Source organism: Cololabis saira, chromosome 15, assembly GCF_033807715.1.
Source record: "Cololabis saira isolate AMF1-May2022 chromosome 15, fColSai1.1, whole genome shotgun sequence".
Classification (NCBI taxonomy): Eukaryota; Metazoa; Chordata; class Actinopteri; order Beloniformes; family Belonidae; genus Cololabis; species Cololabis saira.
In genome coordinates this window covers 4,874,863-4,890,619 of record NC_084601.1, presented here as the reverse complement: position 1 = coordinate 4,890,619, position 15,757 = coordinate 4,874,863, and the positions used below count along the sequence as shown (strand labels likewise).

The 15,757-nt window shown below is 43.1% G+C and overlaps 1 protein-coding gene across 1 annotated transcript; it reads right to left on the bottom strand.

Annotated features, from left to right (window-relative positions):
* LOC133461395 (uncharacterized protein K02A2.6-like) lies at nt 1-4,068 on the bottom strand. The gene has a single exon (XM_061742282.1). The coding sequence runs from the start codon at nt 4,066-4,068 to the stop codon at nt 1-3; it is 4,068 nt and encodes a 1,355-aa protein (XP_061598266.1).
* Between the last annotated feature and the right edge of the window lie 11,689 nt (nt 4,069-15,757).

Below are 15,757 nucleotides of genomic sequence, written 5' to 3'. Positions count from 1 at the left end.
CTAGGAAACCACAAAGTCCTTTAGCCGACCGGGCAAGTTAATCCGTCTCTGTGACCTTCTCAGGCCTACCCCTGCGTTTTCCGGGCCAGATTGCGAGACCCCAAGTGCTTCAGTCTCTGCGGGTTCAGCGGCAGTCCCTGGTTGCCCCGCAGCAGCCGCAGTTCCTTCCTCCACACCATCGGGACCGATACTCTCCATGACCTGGTCGTCCAGGGCCCTGCTTCCCAGCACAGCAGGCTCACCTGCACAGAGAGGTGCTGGTAAGACGTCCCCCGTGCACTTAGCAGATGCCTCCTGTCTGGAACAGATCTGGTCCACATGTCTCCGGACCACTCTACCATCCCCCAGCATCACTGTATATGACACTGGGCCAGTCACTGTCTCTATGAATCCGGGGACCCATTTTGGTCCATGACTGTAATTTCTGACCTGCACTGAATCACCCACCTTAAAGCCTCTTTCTTTAGCTCTTCTGTCATGTACGTTTTTCTGCTTCTCTTGCTTATTCATCACCCTGCGTGCCATATCTGGATGGATCAAATCAAGAGTGCATCGCAGCTTCCTTCCCAACAACATTTCAGCAGGCGACAAGCCCGTTGTGGTCTGCGGTGTCACTCTGTAACTAAATAAAGCCCTAGACACCCTAGTCTCCAGGCTTCCCTCTGCACTCATGTTCATTAGGCGCTTGAAAATCTGTACTGCGCGCTCTGCCAGACCATTAGTGGAAGCATGATAAGGTGCTGAGGTCACATGTGAAATGCCATTTTTCATCATGAACTCTTTAAACTCGGTGCTAACAAAGCTTGTTGCATTGTCCGAAACCAAAATCTCTGGCAAACCATGAGTACTGAAACATTTTCGAAGGCACTCAATCGTCACCGTGGATGTAGAAGAGTTCACTGGATATACTTCCATCCATTTAGAATGGGCATCGATCAGAATGAAAAACATTCTTCCCATGAAGGGCCCCGCGTAATCCACATGTACTCTCTGCCAGGGTCTGTCTGGCCATTCCCAGGGGTGCAATGGGGCCACCGCTGGAACATTTCTGTATTCCTGACAAACACTGCAGGCTTTAACAGTGTTCTCCACATCTTGATCCATCTTAGGCCACCACACGTAGCTCCGTGCTAATGACTTCATTCTAGAAATACCCGGATGGCTTTGATGCAGCTGTCTCAGTAGATCTGCCTGTCCCTTCTTTGGCACAACCACTCTGGCACCCCACATTACACATCCATTTTCCACACTCAGTTCATTCTTTCGAGCGGTGAAAGGTGCAAAATCAGCCCCCTCTTGTTCCGGCAGCCAACCTCTCTGTACCATCTCTCTCACTCTTGAGAGCACAGGGTCCTTTGTGGTCCACGCACGCACCTGCTCCGCGGTCACAAGTGTGATGTCTGACGTCTCCAACATGAGCACTCTCTCCTTTGGTACACTGGGACCCAGGTTCCCCGGCAGAGGCAGACGGCTCAATGCATCTGCATTTCCATGATATTTTCCAGCCTTGTAGATGATGTGATATTCATAAGCCATTAATGTTACAGCCCAACGTTGAATACGGGGGGACACGATCTGTGGGACGGCTTTTAACTCATCAAAAAGTGACAACAGGGGTTTGTGATCTGTCACAATAGTGAACGGCCGGCCGAAAATGTACTTATGGAACCTGTTTACCCCGAAAATGACAGCCAAACCTTCTTTGTCAAGTTGCGAGTAGTTCCTCTCAGCTGAGTTTAGCGTGCGAGACACAAACCCTATAGGCCTCTCAGTCCCGTTTGGCATTCGGTGAGAAAGCACGGCACCCACCCCGTGTGGGGAAGCATCACAAGATAGGACAAGGTCTTTCTCTGGGTCATAGTGGACCAACACCTCTGCTGACTGCATTAATTTCTTTGAATGTTGGAAAGAATCTACCTGTTCCTTTCCCCACTGCCACTTGGTGTCCTTCCTGAGTAGCTTGTGGACTGGGGCCAGAATTGTAGATAGGTTTGGCAAAAACCTGTTATAGTAGTTCAATAACCCCAAATAGGCTTTTAATTCCGTCACGGAAGTCGGGGCAGGAGCGTCCTGGATTGCTGCCACCTTATCATGTACCGGGTGCAACCCTGTGGAGTCCACCTTGTGACCTAGGAAAATAACTTCCCTGCTCATGAACATGCACTTGTTCCTCCTCAAGCGCAACCCAGCCTGGGCCAATCTTTTTAGCACTTCCTCCAGTGTCTGAAGGTGCTCTTGGTCATTTCGTCCCGTCAGGAGGATGTCATCCAAAAAAACTGCCACCTTTGGTATGCCCTGCAGTACCCCCTCCATAGTGCGTTGAAATATAGCCGGGCTCGATGAGACCCCGAAAGGCAACACATTATACGTGAACAACCCCTTGTGGGTGTTTATGGTCACATATTTTTTTGACTCCTCCTCCAAAGGGATCTGGTGGTATGCGTGGCTCATGTCTAGCTTGGTGAACTTCTGCCCCCCTGATAGACTAGCGAATAAATCTTCGACTTTTGGTATAGGATATTTCTCCAATTTGGACACTCTGTTTACTGTCAGTTTATAATCCCCACAGATTCTCACACTGTTGTCAGGTTTTAACACTGGTACAATCGGAGCGGCCCACTCCGCATATTTAACAGGCTGCATTATTTTCTGTTGCACCAAACGCTCAATCTCGGCCTCCACTTTGGCTCTCATTGCATACGGGACTGTTCTGGGTTTGAAGAACCTGGGGGCTGCCTCTTTGTCCACATATATTTTGGCTGGGGCCTCATTCAGTCTTCCCAATTCCTCCTTGAAGACCCTGTCGTACTGACTGAGCACCCCCTGTAATGAACATTTGCCCTCCTGTATGTGATTTACTGCCCTCCAGACTATGTCCAGTTTCCTAATCCAGTGCCTTCCTAAAAGGCTGGGTCCATTTCCTGGGACTACAACTAGTGGTAGTGTCTTAACAGTATTTCTGTACTGTGCAGTGACATTTACAGTACCCAGTGTCTCTACTGGTTGACCTGTGTATGTTTTTAGCTTAAAAGGCCATGGTTTCAGTGGGGGGATTTTACCTTCTTCCCACAGATCTGCAAACTCCTCGCTGTTCATCACCGTCACTCCACAGCCTGTGTCAAGTTCAAATGTCTTTGCTCCTCCATTCACAGTCAATGTTTCGCGAAAAGGCTCTTCCTTGGTGAGCTCAGTCTCCTCCATGTTATACATTGTGAAAAACACTTCCTCATCATTTTCCTCTTCTTTTTTCTCTTCTAGAGTAACATGATGCGCTGCTTGTGTTCTCCCTTGCCTCTCCGTCTTTCGCGCTCCTCCCCCTTTAAACTTTTCAGCCACTGCAGTTGCACTTCTCGAACGGCACACTTTTTGAATATGCCCTCTTTTTCCGCAGCCATGGCATGTCTCCTGCGCGAAACGGCACTCGTTTGCTCTATGCTGCTCACTGCCACATCTGTAGCATGCTCGCCGTTGGGCACTCACTGCATGTTGGCTCTGCTGCACCGCCATTTTATGCACTGCCTGGGGAAGCTCCCCAAGTTGGGATTGCAAAACTTTTGCATCCCTATTTGCCGTCTCGATGGCCTGTGCAATTTTCAATGCTTTGTCGAAGGTCAAATCCATCTCCGATAACAGTCTGCGCTGAATGCGATCATCAGCAACCCCGCAGACCAGTCTATCCCGCAACTGCTCCTTCAGTTTGTCACCAAAATTACAATCTTGTGCTAACTTCCTCAGTCCAGCCACAAAATCCAACACAGTCTCCTCAGGTTTCCTGGTCCTGGAATAAAACATGAACCGTTGCACAATCTCGCTCGGTTTAGGATTATAATGTTCCTTCAAGAGAGCAACAAGTTGGTCAAACGTCTTGTCCCCCGGCTTCTCGGGACTCACAAGATTTCTCATAAGGCTGTAAGTTTGACTTCCCACCGAACTCAGCAAGATCGCCTTCATCTTATCAGCATCATCAATGTCATTTGCTTCAAAAAAATAACCCAGCACTTCGCAGTATTCCTCCCAGGACTGGGTCTGACTGTTGAATGGAGCGGTGTGTCCCACAAGACCCGCCATATTACAGTCACGTCTTCTGCGATTAAAACGTCTATTTAATCGTCGTTGTAGTCTCCCATCCGTTGGCCAGCTTTATCCTCGTCGCCATTTATGTAGTAACTTCAGGGACTACGTGGTTATTTCACAGCATAACCTTTATTCCAACTTCAGAACAACAACAGCATAACCGCATGTTTCAAACTCCAAGTACTGAACTGACTCTCACTCTGCCTTGTCGGCAGCTTCACCTGCAAGGCACACTGCTGCCACCTTGAGGCCGGGCAGAGTAACTTCCCAAATGTACTTCACATTATTACAGTGCCCAACTGTTTCCCAAGTATATTAGTGCGTGTGTGAATGAATAAATGAGACGTAAAACGTAAATTTCTTTGTAGAAAGGCGCTTTATGAAAATAAGTCCATTTACTTGTATTAGTTTACAGCGCAGTCTTGAACATCCAATATGGCGGCGACGTTGACGTATCGCAGCAGCTCCATGGGGCGGAGCTTGGACGTAGGCAGTGCTTTTGGGTTGGGTTGCCAGGTTTGTCAGGAACCCGTTAATATAATACATCCATGCAGGAACCCCGACATGTGAAACACCATTGACTCATTTCACTTTAAAATCGGGAGATAAGCGGGAGAAATTACAAATCGGGAGCAGGGCGGGAGAAATGGTTGAAAATCGGGAGACTCCCGGATAAATCGGGAGTGTTGGCAGGTATGATTTATGTCCAGCTTGAGTTTGGTTGCCACGGTTACTCATGTATTGTGGTTAACGGTAGCCGAACGAGCAGCAGCTGTGTCGGTCTGTTTTTAAGTTAAATGAAACTTATATGAATGTAGAAAGACTAACTATTTTATTTGATTCCTTTATAGCTCTTACGGTGTGTTTGCAGTGTATTTACATCCAAGGAATAAAAACATCGTGAACCATCAGTTTGAGAGTCATCCATCATCAGTCGAGGCTACAGAAATGATTTTTTCTTTCTGTGTGGCCCGGTACCAAATGACCCACGGCCCGGTACCGGGCCGCGGCCCTGGGGTTGGAGACCACTGCTTTATTCCTATTCCAGTTGTACTTCCACATTTTGTCCACCAGGTGCCACTAAAACCAGTCAAACGCCCCCATAAAAGGTCAGTTTGACCCCAGAGCCTGAGGTGTTTCTGCTCACAAAGATAAAACAGTGACCGCAGAGCGACCGACCGTACCTGCATTCTTCACCAGTGTTTTCAAGCTGTGGGACATTTTCCGAGGTGATGAAGGGTGGGACGTCTCCCTGGGTTTATTTAGGGCGTGGTTCTGTAATGCATCTCACATGACTTGAAAAATGGCAACGGTTGACAAACAATACAATTACATACAACGGACACAAAATCATAAGATCTCTGTCATGACTCTGTGATTATTTTTAAATTCGCTTCTGGATGACTTTAGTTCTGATATGTGGTGAGAGAAAAGACACGAACAAACAAAACACCTCATGACATGGGTTCTCTACATATGACTCAAAGTGTTATTCCCTTCTGCATAACATCTGTCTGGGAAAAGCACTGATACGGCAGAGTTCTCCTCATGTGGCTGCACACTCAGTTTTTCCACAGGGAGGAGTTTTCCTCATGACTCAGGATAACCTCAAACCACAGTTGGGGACCTTCCCTTTTTCTATCCCTCCTCTTTTAACAAGCACCTCAATTATCTGAGGAGCAATTACCTGGTTTTTTTCAAACATGTATACCATAGTTAGTTAGTGTATCCTGTAACCCTCCAACCCATATTTCTGACAGTCTGCAGCGTGTTGAAATGTGATGTGTCGGGAGCTTGAAGGCATTTCAAAGTGAAATCGTCTGGTAAACTCACACAGTCATGTGGAGTTTTCACGTCAAACGTTTTGCTGTGCCACACCCAGGAGCAGCGTTGCACCCTTTCCCTCCCACATTCCAGCTCTACACATGTAGATTGAGTCAGGGAACTAAAATGAGTAATATAATAAAACAGACTTCATTAATACTTTTGGTACTTGCATTAGAAAATCTGACTTTTTTGGTAGAAGCTTCCTCGTGCTGCTGAAAGTTTGGACTAAATTTAATAATAATCTAATTTTGGTAGGTATTCATGGAAGATGTGAGTTGTGGAAGCTGAGTCAGAGGCTTGTGGTTTATTAAGTCTTAAGGTTTTCACTCACTGTAACGGGTGCGGCAGGGGGGCTCGGATGACTTTTAGATCACTCAACAAATCATATGACCTTTTGCAATCAGTGTTTTTTTTTTTTAACCAACATTAGAGCACTTCATATCAAAGCTGTCAATTCCCTGGATGGTAAAAAAAATAAATTAAAAACATCTTCCTTGTCTTCTGGTTTCACCTGATTTAAGCCTTCAATTCCTCACATGTGAAATAATACACAGGGAATACAATTTTGAATGTATTTGATAATTTTTTATCTTTTTTTGTATACTTTTTTGAATTGTATCAACTTCTTTTTAAAGGAGCATGAGGCTCCTTTTAAGAAATGAGACTCTCTAGCGCCACCCTTCGCCACGACGGCTGTTGGGGGTACTGCAGCCAACAGTGAAGCCGGCACGGGAGAACGGGGAGAACGCGCATGCAGCGTCATGTGACGTCACATCCGCAGCCCAGCGCGGGAAATTCCGGCCCGGAATTGCAGCACATTTTGCAGCAACAGCCTGTTCAAGGCAACGGAGAGATACACTAGAGGGATCTTTCTTTTGGGTTTGGAACGCTTCATCTGACATTATTACTAGAAAACTTAAAACGTATACGAATTTTTTTCATAAATCCTGCCTCAATCCTGCCTCATGCTCCTTTAATTATTATTATAGCTGGGTGGTGCAGGGAGCTCATAAACTCATCAAATTTGATACATCTGATTTTCATTTGATTTTGAGTTTTTATTTCGGTCCATTTGGATACAACATAATGCAACATAAAAAAGGTCCAATATTTTAAATGGCACCGAAAAGGTTTAGGCTGAAGCCAAGGCTTATTATGCCTACCCTTTTATGAACCTCAACTCAGGAGGTTTTATACAACCAAAACAAAACAAAACTAATAATTTGGATTTAAACATTGAAAAAGAATGGATATATTGGACAAGTAACAGAGGTATCTAGACAAGAAGCAAAGACAAAACAAAAAAACATACTATAAATTGCAAGGAGTGATAAATGAAGTGGTTTTGACTAGAGACTGTACAGCGTGGAGAGCAGAGGTTATAAGTAGGGTGTGTAAAAAGTATTTAACATACCAAGTGGCTTACAGGGCACCCGGTATCCATTATTATAGGGTGACAGCTGCTCTTGGCTCTTCTTTTTTTTTAAATATGTGATTACATCCCACTCCAGGTAACCCTTGTACACTCATCCATTCACTCCCCCAATCCTCTGTGTCAGAGCCACCTTTTGTGAGTTGCTTTTAGTGTGTTTTCATTGTCTTCATTGTTATATTATCCCTCATTACTGACTCTCCCAAAACTTCTAGGAAAAAGCCACAAGACTCTAATCCAGCTGCACACCTTCATGCAACTTCCCCCACCTGTGATTGTTTAGGCGTGTCCTGCAGAAGGACAAAAGGAGGGGGATATTTATGGCAACATATAGTTTCTATATGTCGAGATCCCTTCTGATAATTCTTTCATTGTGTAAATATCTTTGCTTTTTTCACGCTGTCCTTGTTGTGGAAAAACCCATTAAAAGCTCTTCAGTGTGTTCTTTCCAACTAGGTGAATAACTGGACTGAAACTGAGTGTCTAAGTTACCAAGTATACAGGACTGTCTCAGAAAATTAGAATATTGTGATAAAGTTCTTTATTTTCTGTAATGCAATTAAAAAAACAAAAATGTCATACATTCTGGATTCATTACAAATCAACTGAAATATTGCAAGCCTTATTAATTAGTTTAATATTGCTGATTATAGCTTACAGTTTAAGAATAAGATTCCCAGAATTTTCTAATTTTTTTAAATAGGATATTTGAGTTTTCTTAAGCTGTAAGCCATTAGCAGCAATATTAAAATAATAAAAGGCTTGCAATATTTCAGTTGATTTGTAATGAATCCAGAATGTATGACATTTTTGTTTTTGTAATTGCATTACAGAAAATCACAATATTCTAATTTTCTGAGACAGTCCTGTAAGACTTGAGAAATGATCCAGATTTCAGTATATTTAATTAAACAATTGCATGCAAAAGGCTCAGAACATACATCAAGTGTCTCGATGCAGAATGATAAAGTAACAAAGGAAGCATATTGATTTTATAGGCACAAAGGATGATTCATTCTTAAGATTCCAGTAAAAACCTCTTTAAGGTCAGTGTTAATCTTTGCTGAGCAGACTCCCAGTCTGCACATCTGGCTGTTATTTTGCTGCTCTCAGCAGGTTTGGGTTTAATCAAGTAGCCGAGGCTGAATTTTTCTATCACAGTCCTCTTTTCCTGCAGTTTACGTAATTATATTGACTTGTCATTTCTGTCACTGGCAGAATAAGGATGGGTTTGTTAGGTCGCCGCCGCACGCCTCCTTCCCGAGAGCCGACAGTTGAGAAACACAAAAGATTTGTGGGCAAAACAACAGAGGCATTTCAGCAGGCGCAGGCCGCCTCCCTCTCAGCAAAGCATTTCAAAACCATGACTCTGTAGATGCCAGATTTCATAACTCTTCCTGCCTTTTGACAGAAAACCAAATTGTGTTCCCCCCAGAAGTCAGATGCTCAGATACGTCGCACACCAACTCAAAATCTACCCTGGTGAGAGCCGACTGTGAAAATACCTCCTTGCCCATGACTCAGACTGTGTCATGTGTTTGCAAGCACTCTGAGGTTAACAGGCACGCAATGTTTGAGCAAGGCGAGATGAGCCCGATGTGGTGTACTTTCCTCTTAAAAAGGCACATGGGTCATGTGATAGGTGTGGTATTAAATGAATCCATCCTGAAGTGCTGTAAAAGTAACTCAAAGTCACAGAGAAGCTGTCGGGAAAGTATTGGAACGCAGGTCGGCTGGCATTTGGTAGAGTGAAAAAAAGCACAAATAAGCACATTTTTTATTAGTTTTCATTAAAAGAAACTGCCGTACAAAAGCCGGAAAAGCCTGAATAAATACAACACACATGTGGAAACTTGAAGTTTCCTGCAGTTTCCTGCTTTGAATCTGCAGTCAGATGGACACAAAAGCAGTTAAAAAAAACATGTGAGAGTCATGTGACCCCCACATACAGTTGTTTTGTTTGTTAGCAAAATGGCCAGAAATCAAAGTAACTTAATCATACAAAACTCCATAAACTTTCAAATACAATATATATGTGTTTGGGCTTTTTTGGATGCTGTGTTTTTGGAGGCAGACCAAAACTTCAGCATGAGTTGATCGTTTTTTAGGTAATCCCAAAATGGTACAGGAAAATTATTGGAGTTAGAGCTAGAGACCTCACATCCAGACCATAGTCTTTGCATATGAACAAAAAAACAGCAAAGAAAAGGAAATAAAAAGCATAAAAATGACTGTTTTGGACAGCATCTCTGTGCAGTCACTGCTATCTCCTCATAAGCTTGTACAAGCACAAACTGTCAGAAGAAGACCACAAAAAAAGGACAGTTCATGGTTTCTGGATCAATATTTAGATATCAATGACAAATTAAGAAAGTGGAAAGGTTTGAAAAGTATTATTCTATTAAGAATACAGGACTGTCTCAGAAAATTAGAATATTGTGATTTTCTTTAATGCAATTACAAAAACAAAAATGTCATACATTCTGGATTCATTACAAATCAACTGAAATATTGCAAGCCTTTTATTATTTTAATATTGCTGATCATGGTTTACAGCTTAAGAAAACTCAAATATCCTATCTCAAAAAATTAGAATATTCTGGGAATCTTAATCTTAAACTGTAAACCATAATCAGCAATATTAAAATAATAAAAGGCTTGCAATATTTCAGTTGATTTGTAATGAATCCAGAATGTATGACTTTTTTGTTTTTTTAATTGCATTACAGAAAATAAAGAACTTTATCACAATATTCAAATTTTCTGAGACAGTCCTGCAGTTACAGTGCAAAAACAAACCTATAATATGTAGGGATTTTGAAGGATTTCACCTTTTAAGGTGAAATACAATAACCAGGTGATTTCTGTCAATCAGCTGTTGAGATGGGAAATAAAAAAGCAGAAGTTTACTACAACAGCACTGGATTTCACTACAGTCTGTTTTTAACATGACCTCTCCCCAGAGCATCCTGTTAGTAGTTTGGTTTTAGTCTCCTCTGTGAAGCTTTGTTTATCCCCTTGTTCCCTTTCATCGTGTCTTCAGTCCTGAATTCTCAATAAGAGCTCAGCCAGTCACAAACGTCACGAGTGAGAGTTGGCGGTCAACTGATAGTGTTGCATTGTTTTTTTTTGAAGAGCCTAAAAGTAGATTATTCCATCTAAACTGCAAAAACAGCCCCTCTAGAAGTAAGCATAATATTTTGTTGTCTTATTTTAAGCAAAAATATCTTTGTCCATAGGGTAAGAACATTTTTCTTGACCAGAATTCTTAAGACTAGCAAACTGGTCTAAAGTTAAAAAAGAAAATTCTTAGAAATTACTGTGTACCTTTCATCTCTTGGGAATTTTTCACGAGTAAGATTGAAAATTCTGAAATGTCAAAGGAAATATAAAAAAACAAAATACATTTTCAAACATTTCCTTCTATTTTAACCTTCAAATTCTTCCAATATTTGGAACGTCAGCAAATGTCAATAACAGATTTTCCTGGGGGAAACGGTTTTCTTTTTAACATAATACACAATGGCTAAAATCTGTCTAATGTAAAATAATTCCTTCCTTAGGCTAACTGGGAAAAATCTAAAGCTCTAAATGATGACCAGTGACACAGTTTGCTGTGTGTTAACCAAGTGCCAACCATCTGAATTCTGGATTGACGCTGACATGGAACTATGTTTCATTGCAGTGTCTTGACTGACCACTAGAGGCTGGCTTCAAAAGTGAGTCAATCTCCATTGACTCCCATGTTAAAATGTCTAACTTTAGAGCAGAAATAAACATGTTTACAGCATGGTTCAAAAAAACATTTACATCTCAATCATTTGATTTCACATTCATGACTATGGATGCCCCCCGGTCATCCCGCTGCTGCTTCCACCTGCCTGCGGTCCCCACCCCCGGTCATCCCGCTGCTGCTTCCACCTGCCTGCGGTCCCCACCCCTGGTCATCCCGCTGCTGCTTCCACCTGCCTGCGGTCCCCGACCCCAGTCATCCCACTGCTGCTTCCACCTGCCTGCGGTCCTGACCCCCGGTCATCCCGCTGCTGCTTCCACCTGCCTGCTGTGCTGCTGCCGTCCCTGACCCACCAGTGTGGCCCTCGGCAGGAGGGTCCCCCCTTAAGATCCTGGTCCTGCTCAAGGTTTCTTCCCTCCTAAAGGGAAGTTTTCGTTGCCACTGTTTGGCTTAAGGTTTTTCTCCCACTAGGGGAGTTTTTACCGTCCATTGTTCATGTAATAATTGCTCGGGGGTTTATGTTCATGTTCTGGGTCTCTGGAAAGCGTCTAGAGACAACTTTTGTTGTATTAGACGCTATACAAATAAAACTGAATTGAATTGACAAATGCCAGGAGAATTTATCTGTAGCATCAAATGTATTTCTAATATGACTGATTGACAGTTGGCTCAGCCTCAGCTGCTGCTGGCGGTGGCCACTGTCTGGAGTTATTCTCGCTGCGCCAGACTCCATTGTAGGACGAAAAGGACTGTGAGCTGAGCTGTGATTGGCATTGCACGTAATCTCCAGTGCGTTTCTGAATCACGTGTGGTGGAACATCACTATTCACACTTAACACATCTTCCTGTTCTATAGCTGCAGCTGCTTCTAAAACTTCTGCTTTCACCCGTGCAGCTTCTGCTTCCTTTTCAATTTCTCCATCCATCCATCCATCCATCCATCCATCCATCCATCCATCCATCCATCCATCCATCCATCCATCCATCCATCCATCCATCCATCCATCCATCCATCCATCCATCCATCATCCGCCGCTTATCCGTTCCCGGGTCGCCGGGGCAGCAGTCTCAGCAGAGATGCCCAGACTTCCTTCACCCCAGACACTTCCTCCAGCTCTTCCGGGGGGAGTCCGAGGCGTTCCCAGGCCAGCCGAGAGACATAGTCTCCTGGATCTTCCCCGGGGTCTCCTTCCGAAGGGACATGCCTGGAACACCTCCCTAGGGAGGAGGGACATGCCTGGAACACCTCCCTAGGGAGGCGTCCAGGAGGATCCGGTACAGATGCCAAAGCCACCTCAGCTGACTCCTCTCAATGTGAAGGAGCAGCGGCTCGACTCCGAGCTCCTCCCGGGTGACCGAACTCCTCACCCTATCTCTAAGGGAGCGTCCAGCCACCCTGCGGAGGAAACTCATCTTGTCCTTTCGGTCACTACCCAAAGTTCATGACCATAGGTGAGGGTAGGGGCGTAGATTGACCGGTAAATCGAGAGCTTCACCTTTCGACTCAGCTCCCTCTTCACCACGACGGTCCGGTACACCGACCACATAACTGCGGACGCTGCACCGATCCGTCTGTCGATCTCATACTCCATCGTTCCCTCACTCGTGAACGGTTAATTTCCAACTGTTTCTTAGCATAGGCTACCTTGGTTGCCGCTGCTTGGGCTGAAGCTCTGGCTCTGACGGCAGCCTCCGTGATAGGCTTGTAGGAAGACGAGCCCTTGGAACTAGCGCTAGACTTGGTGGAGGGGGGACGTCGCTCTTCGGCCTTCACCAATTCACTTTTGCCAACGCTTAATGCCTTGTTGGTTGACATGATTGAGTCTTTCGTCGATTCTTCAGCACGCTGTAGTAGTACTGGCTTTTCACTGTACTGTTCTCCCTGTGTGTTGAGTACTTCTTGTACGTTATCACAGTTTAACAGTCAGCCAAACTCAGGTATGACACTACACTTGAGCCAGGATTAGAGCGTCTGTCTCCCTTTATTTCCTTCCTTATATGGTGAAGTACCACAAATGTCTTTCTTACTGCTGGCTGCTCCCATTACTGCGGGTAATGTAAACACAACGGAGCCTCCGATCACACTTCAAAATGAAAGTTGGGCTTCAAAATAAAGGTCCAGTTCTCTTTAGAACTATAACAACTGAGTGTGTCTTTTTCCTACCACAATATTACTGTAACAAAAACAGTTCAAACATGTCCAATATCTATCTATCTAAACTATGAAAACAACTCTGAGGGCAGAACAGGAGTTACTGAAAATAAGCTATTAAAGTACAGCAATGTTTGTTCACTTTTCTTATTTGACATTAGCTCTAAAGTGTTTATATAAAAGTTGAATTCCACTGTAAATATATTAAACTTTGGAAGGGACCTGGAGAACTTCATTTTATGAATATGAAATGTACCCATCAGAAGCATAAGAGTTGTTATAAAGCATATTGTTTTGTCATCACATTCAAATTTCGAGATAATATCTTTGGGTGTGATTGTGATGGACTGTCCAGTTTTATTACAGATACATTTTTCCATGTCCCTCCAAAATACAATTGACGATGGGCAAACACAAAACAAATGTAGAATCGTTTTTGGCTCATCTCCACAAAAAGTGCACATTTCATCCACTTCAGCAAACCTAGAAATTAACTTGTTACAAGGGTAAATACGTATGGGCAGAAATATGTGCCACTAGAAACTGAATTTGAATCATTTATATTTGAATTTGAATTGCTCAACTTGAATAATTGCATTAAAAAACTGAATCTGAATCACATAATTTGAATTTGTATTGTTTAATTTGAATCATTGCATTGAAAAACTGAATCTACATTCCGAAAAACTGAATCTACATTCAGCTCTCACAATTCAAATTCAGTTCTTGAAATTCAATTTCAATTCTACTGTGCCAGACATCCGGGTCTTCCGGAGGAACAGCAATCGAGTGCAGATACAAAGAACTCGGGTATCAGTCACGTGACGTTTTTTCGTTATCAGCGCCATCTGGAGGACCGACCGGGGACATTCCCCCCCAGTCTCGCACTCCGCAGCACGCCGATTTTTTCCAGTGGCCAGCCGCGGTACTGCAACCAAAATCCCATGGGGCCCAGAAAGCTTTTTTCCCATAGACCGCAATAGTAAAAGAGAAGCCTCTAAAACTGTTCACAGGAACCTCCAGCTGTAATCACCGGCAATTACTAATCTTTGTATTCTATATTTTTAAGTCATGGACTTTATACATATCCATACCTGCCAACATTGGGCTGTGAAAAAGAGGGAGATTTGAATCTCTCTCTCTCTCACACACACACACACACACACACACACACACACACACACACACACACACACACACACACAGACACACACACACACACACACACACACACACACACACACACACACACCATCACCACCACCTCAGTTTGTGATTCAGTATGTATGTGGTTTAGAAGATGACATTATTGACAGCATTGTTTTTCGTTATTATTGTATGTACAATTGTATACTGTATTTTATTGTTATTAATATTAAACATATTTGGCTCCAAGAAGGCTGTAGAGTCATTTTGGGAGGTACATTTTAGCACATTTCATTGTAGCTAAGCTATGGATTTAAAGCTCATTAAAAATCGTCTTGTTTCTATCAGGGCGGGGATGTTGTGAGTGGAGCATTCCAACCTACCCCAGAAAATCTCCCTCTTTGTCACAGCCCAATGTTGGCAGGTATGGATATGTATAAAGTCCATGACTTAAAAATATAGAATACAAAGATTAGTAATTGACGGTGATTACAGCTGGAGGTGTCCTGTGAACAGTTTTAGAGGCTTCTCTTTTACTATTGCGATCTGTGGGGAAAAAAGCTTTCCATGGGATTTTTGTTGCAGTACCGCGGCTGGCCACTGGAAAAAATCGGCGTGCTGCGGAGTGGAGACTCGGGGGCTGGAATGTCCCCGGTCGGTCCTCCAGATGGCGCTGACAACAAAAAACGTCACGTGGCTGATACCCGAGTTCTTTGTATCTGCACTCGATTGCTGTTCCTCCAGAAGACCCGGATGTCTGGCACAGTAGAATTGAAATTGAATTTCAAGAACTGAATTTGAATTGTGAGAGCTGAATGTAGATTCAGTTTTTCGGAATGTAGATTCAGTTTTTCAATGCAATGATTCAAATTAAACAATACAAATTCAAATTATGTGATTCAGATTCAGTTTTTTAATGCAATTATTCAAGTTGAGCAATTCAAATTCAAATATAAATGATTCAAATTCAGTTTCTAGTGGCACATATTTCTGCCCATAAATACAAAGCAAAATTTTAAAATTGAACCTCAAATTTTATTTGAAATACAAAATTGAGAGGGACCAACTTGCATGGAACACTCCAAAAAAACCTAGAGGTGACATCACGGGGATACTGTTGTCCAGTTCTTTTTATACAGTCTGTAACATGTTAAAAAACCCAAAGAAAGCATATAGAGACAACATCTGTTGTAGGATGTGTTGTTTGGTGTTTTTGACCATGTAACAATTAGAACAAAGCCAAAAGAAACATTTATTATTAATTTGTTGATTATCCTTGCAAAATTCCACATCCACAAATCCAAATTCTTACACAAAAAACCCTCTTTTTTTACTTTTCAGTGTGAATTCAATCAGTATCTGGACTCTATTAAGTTTTCTACAAATTCAAAAG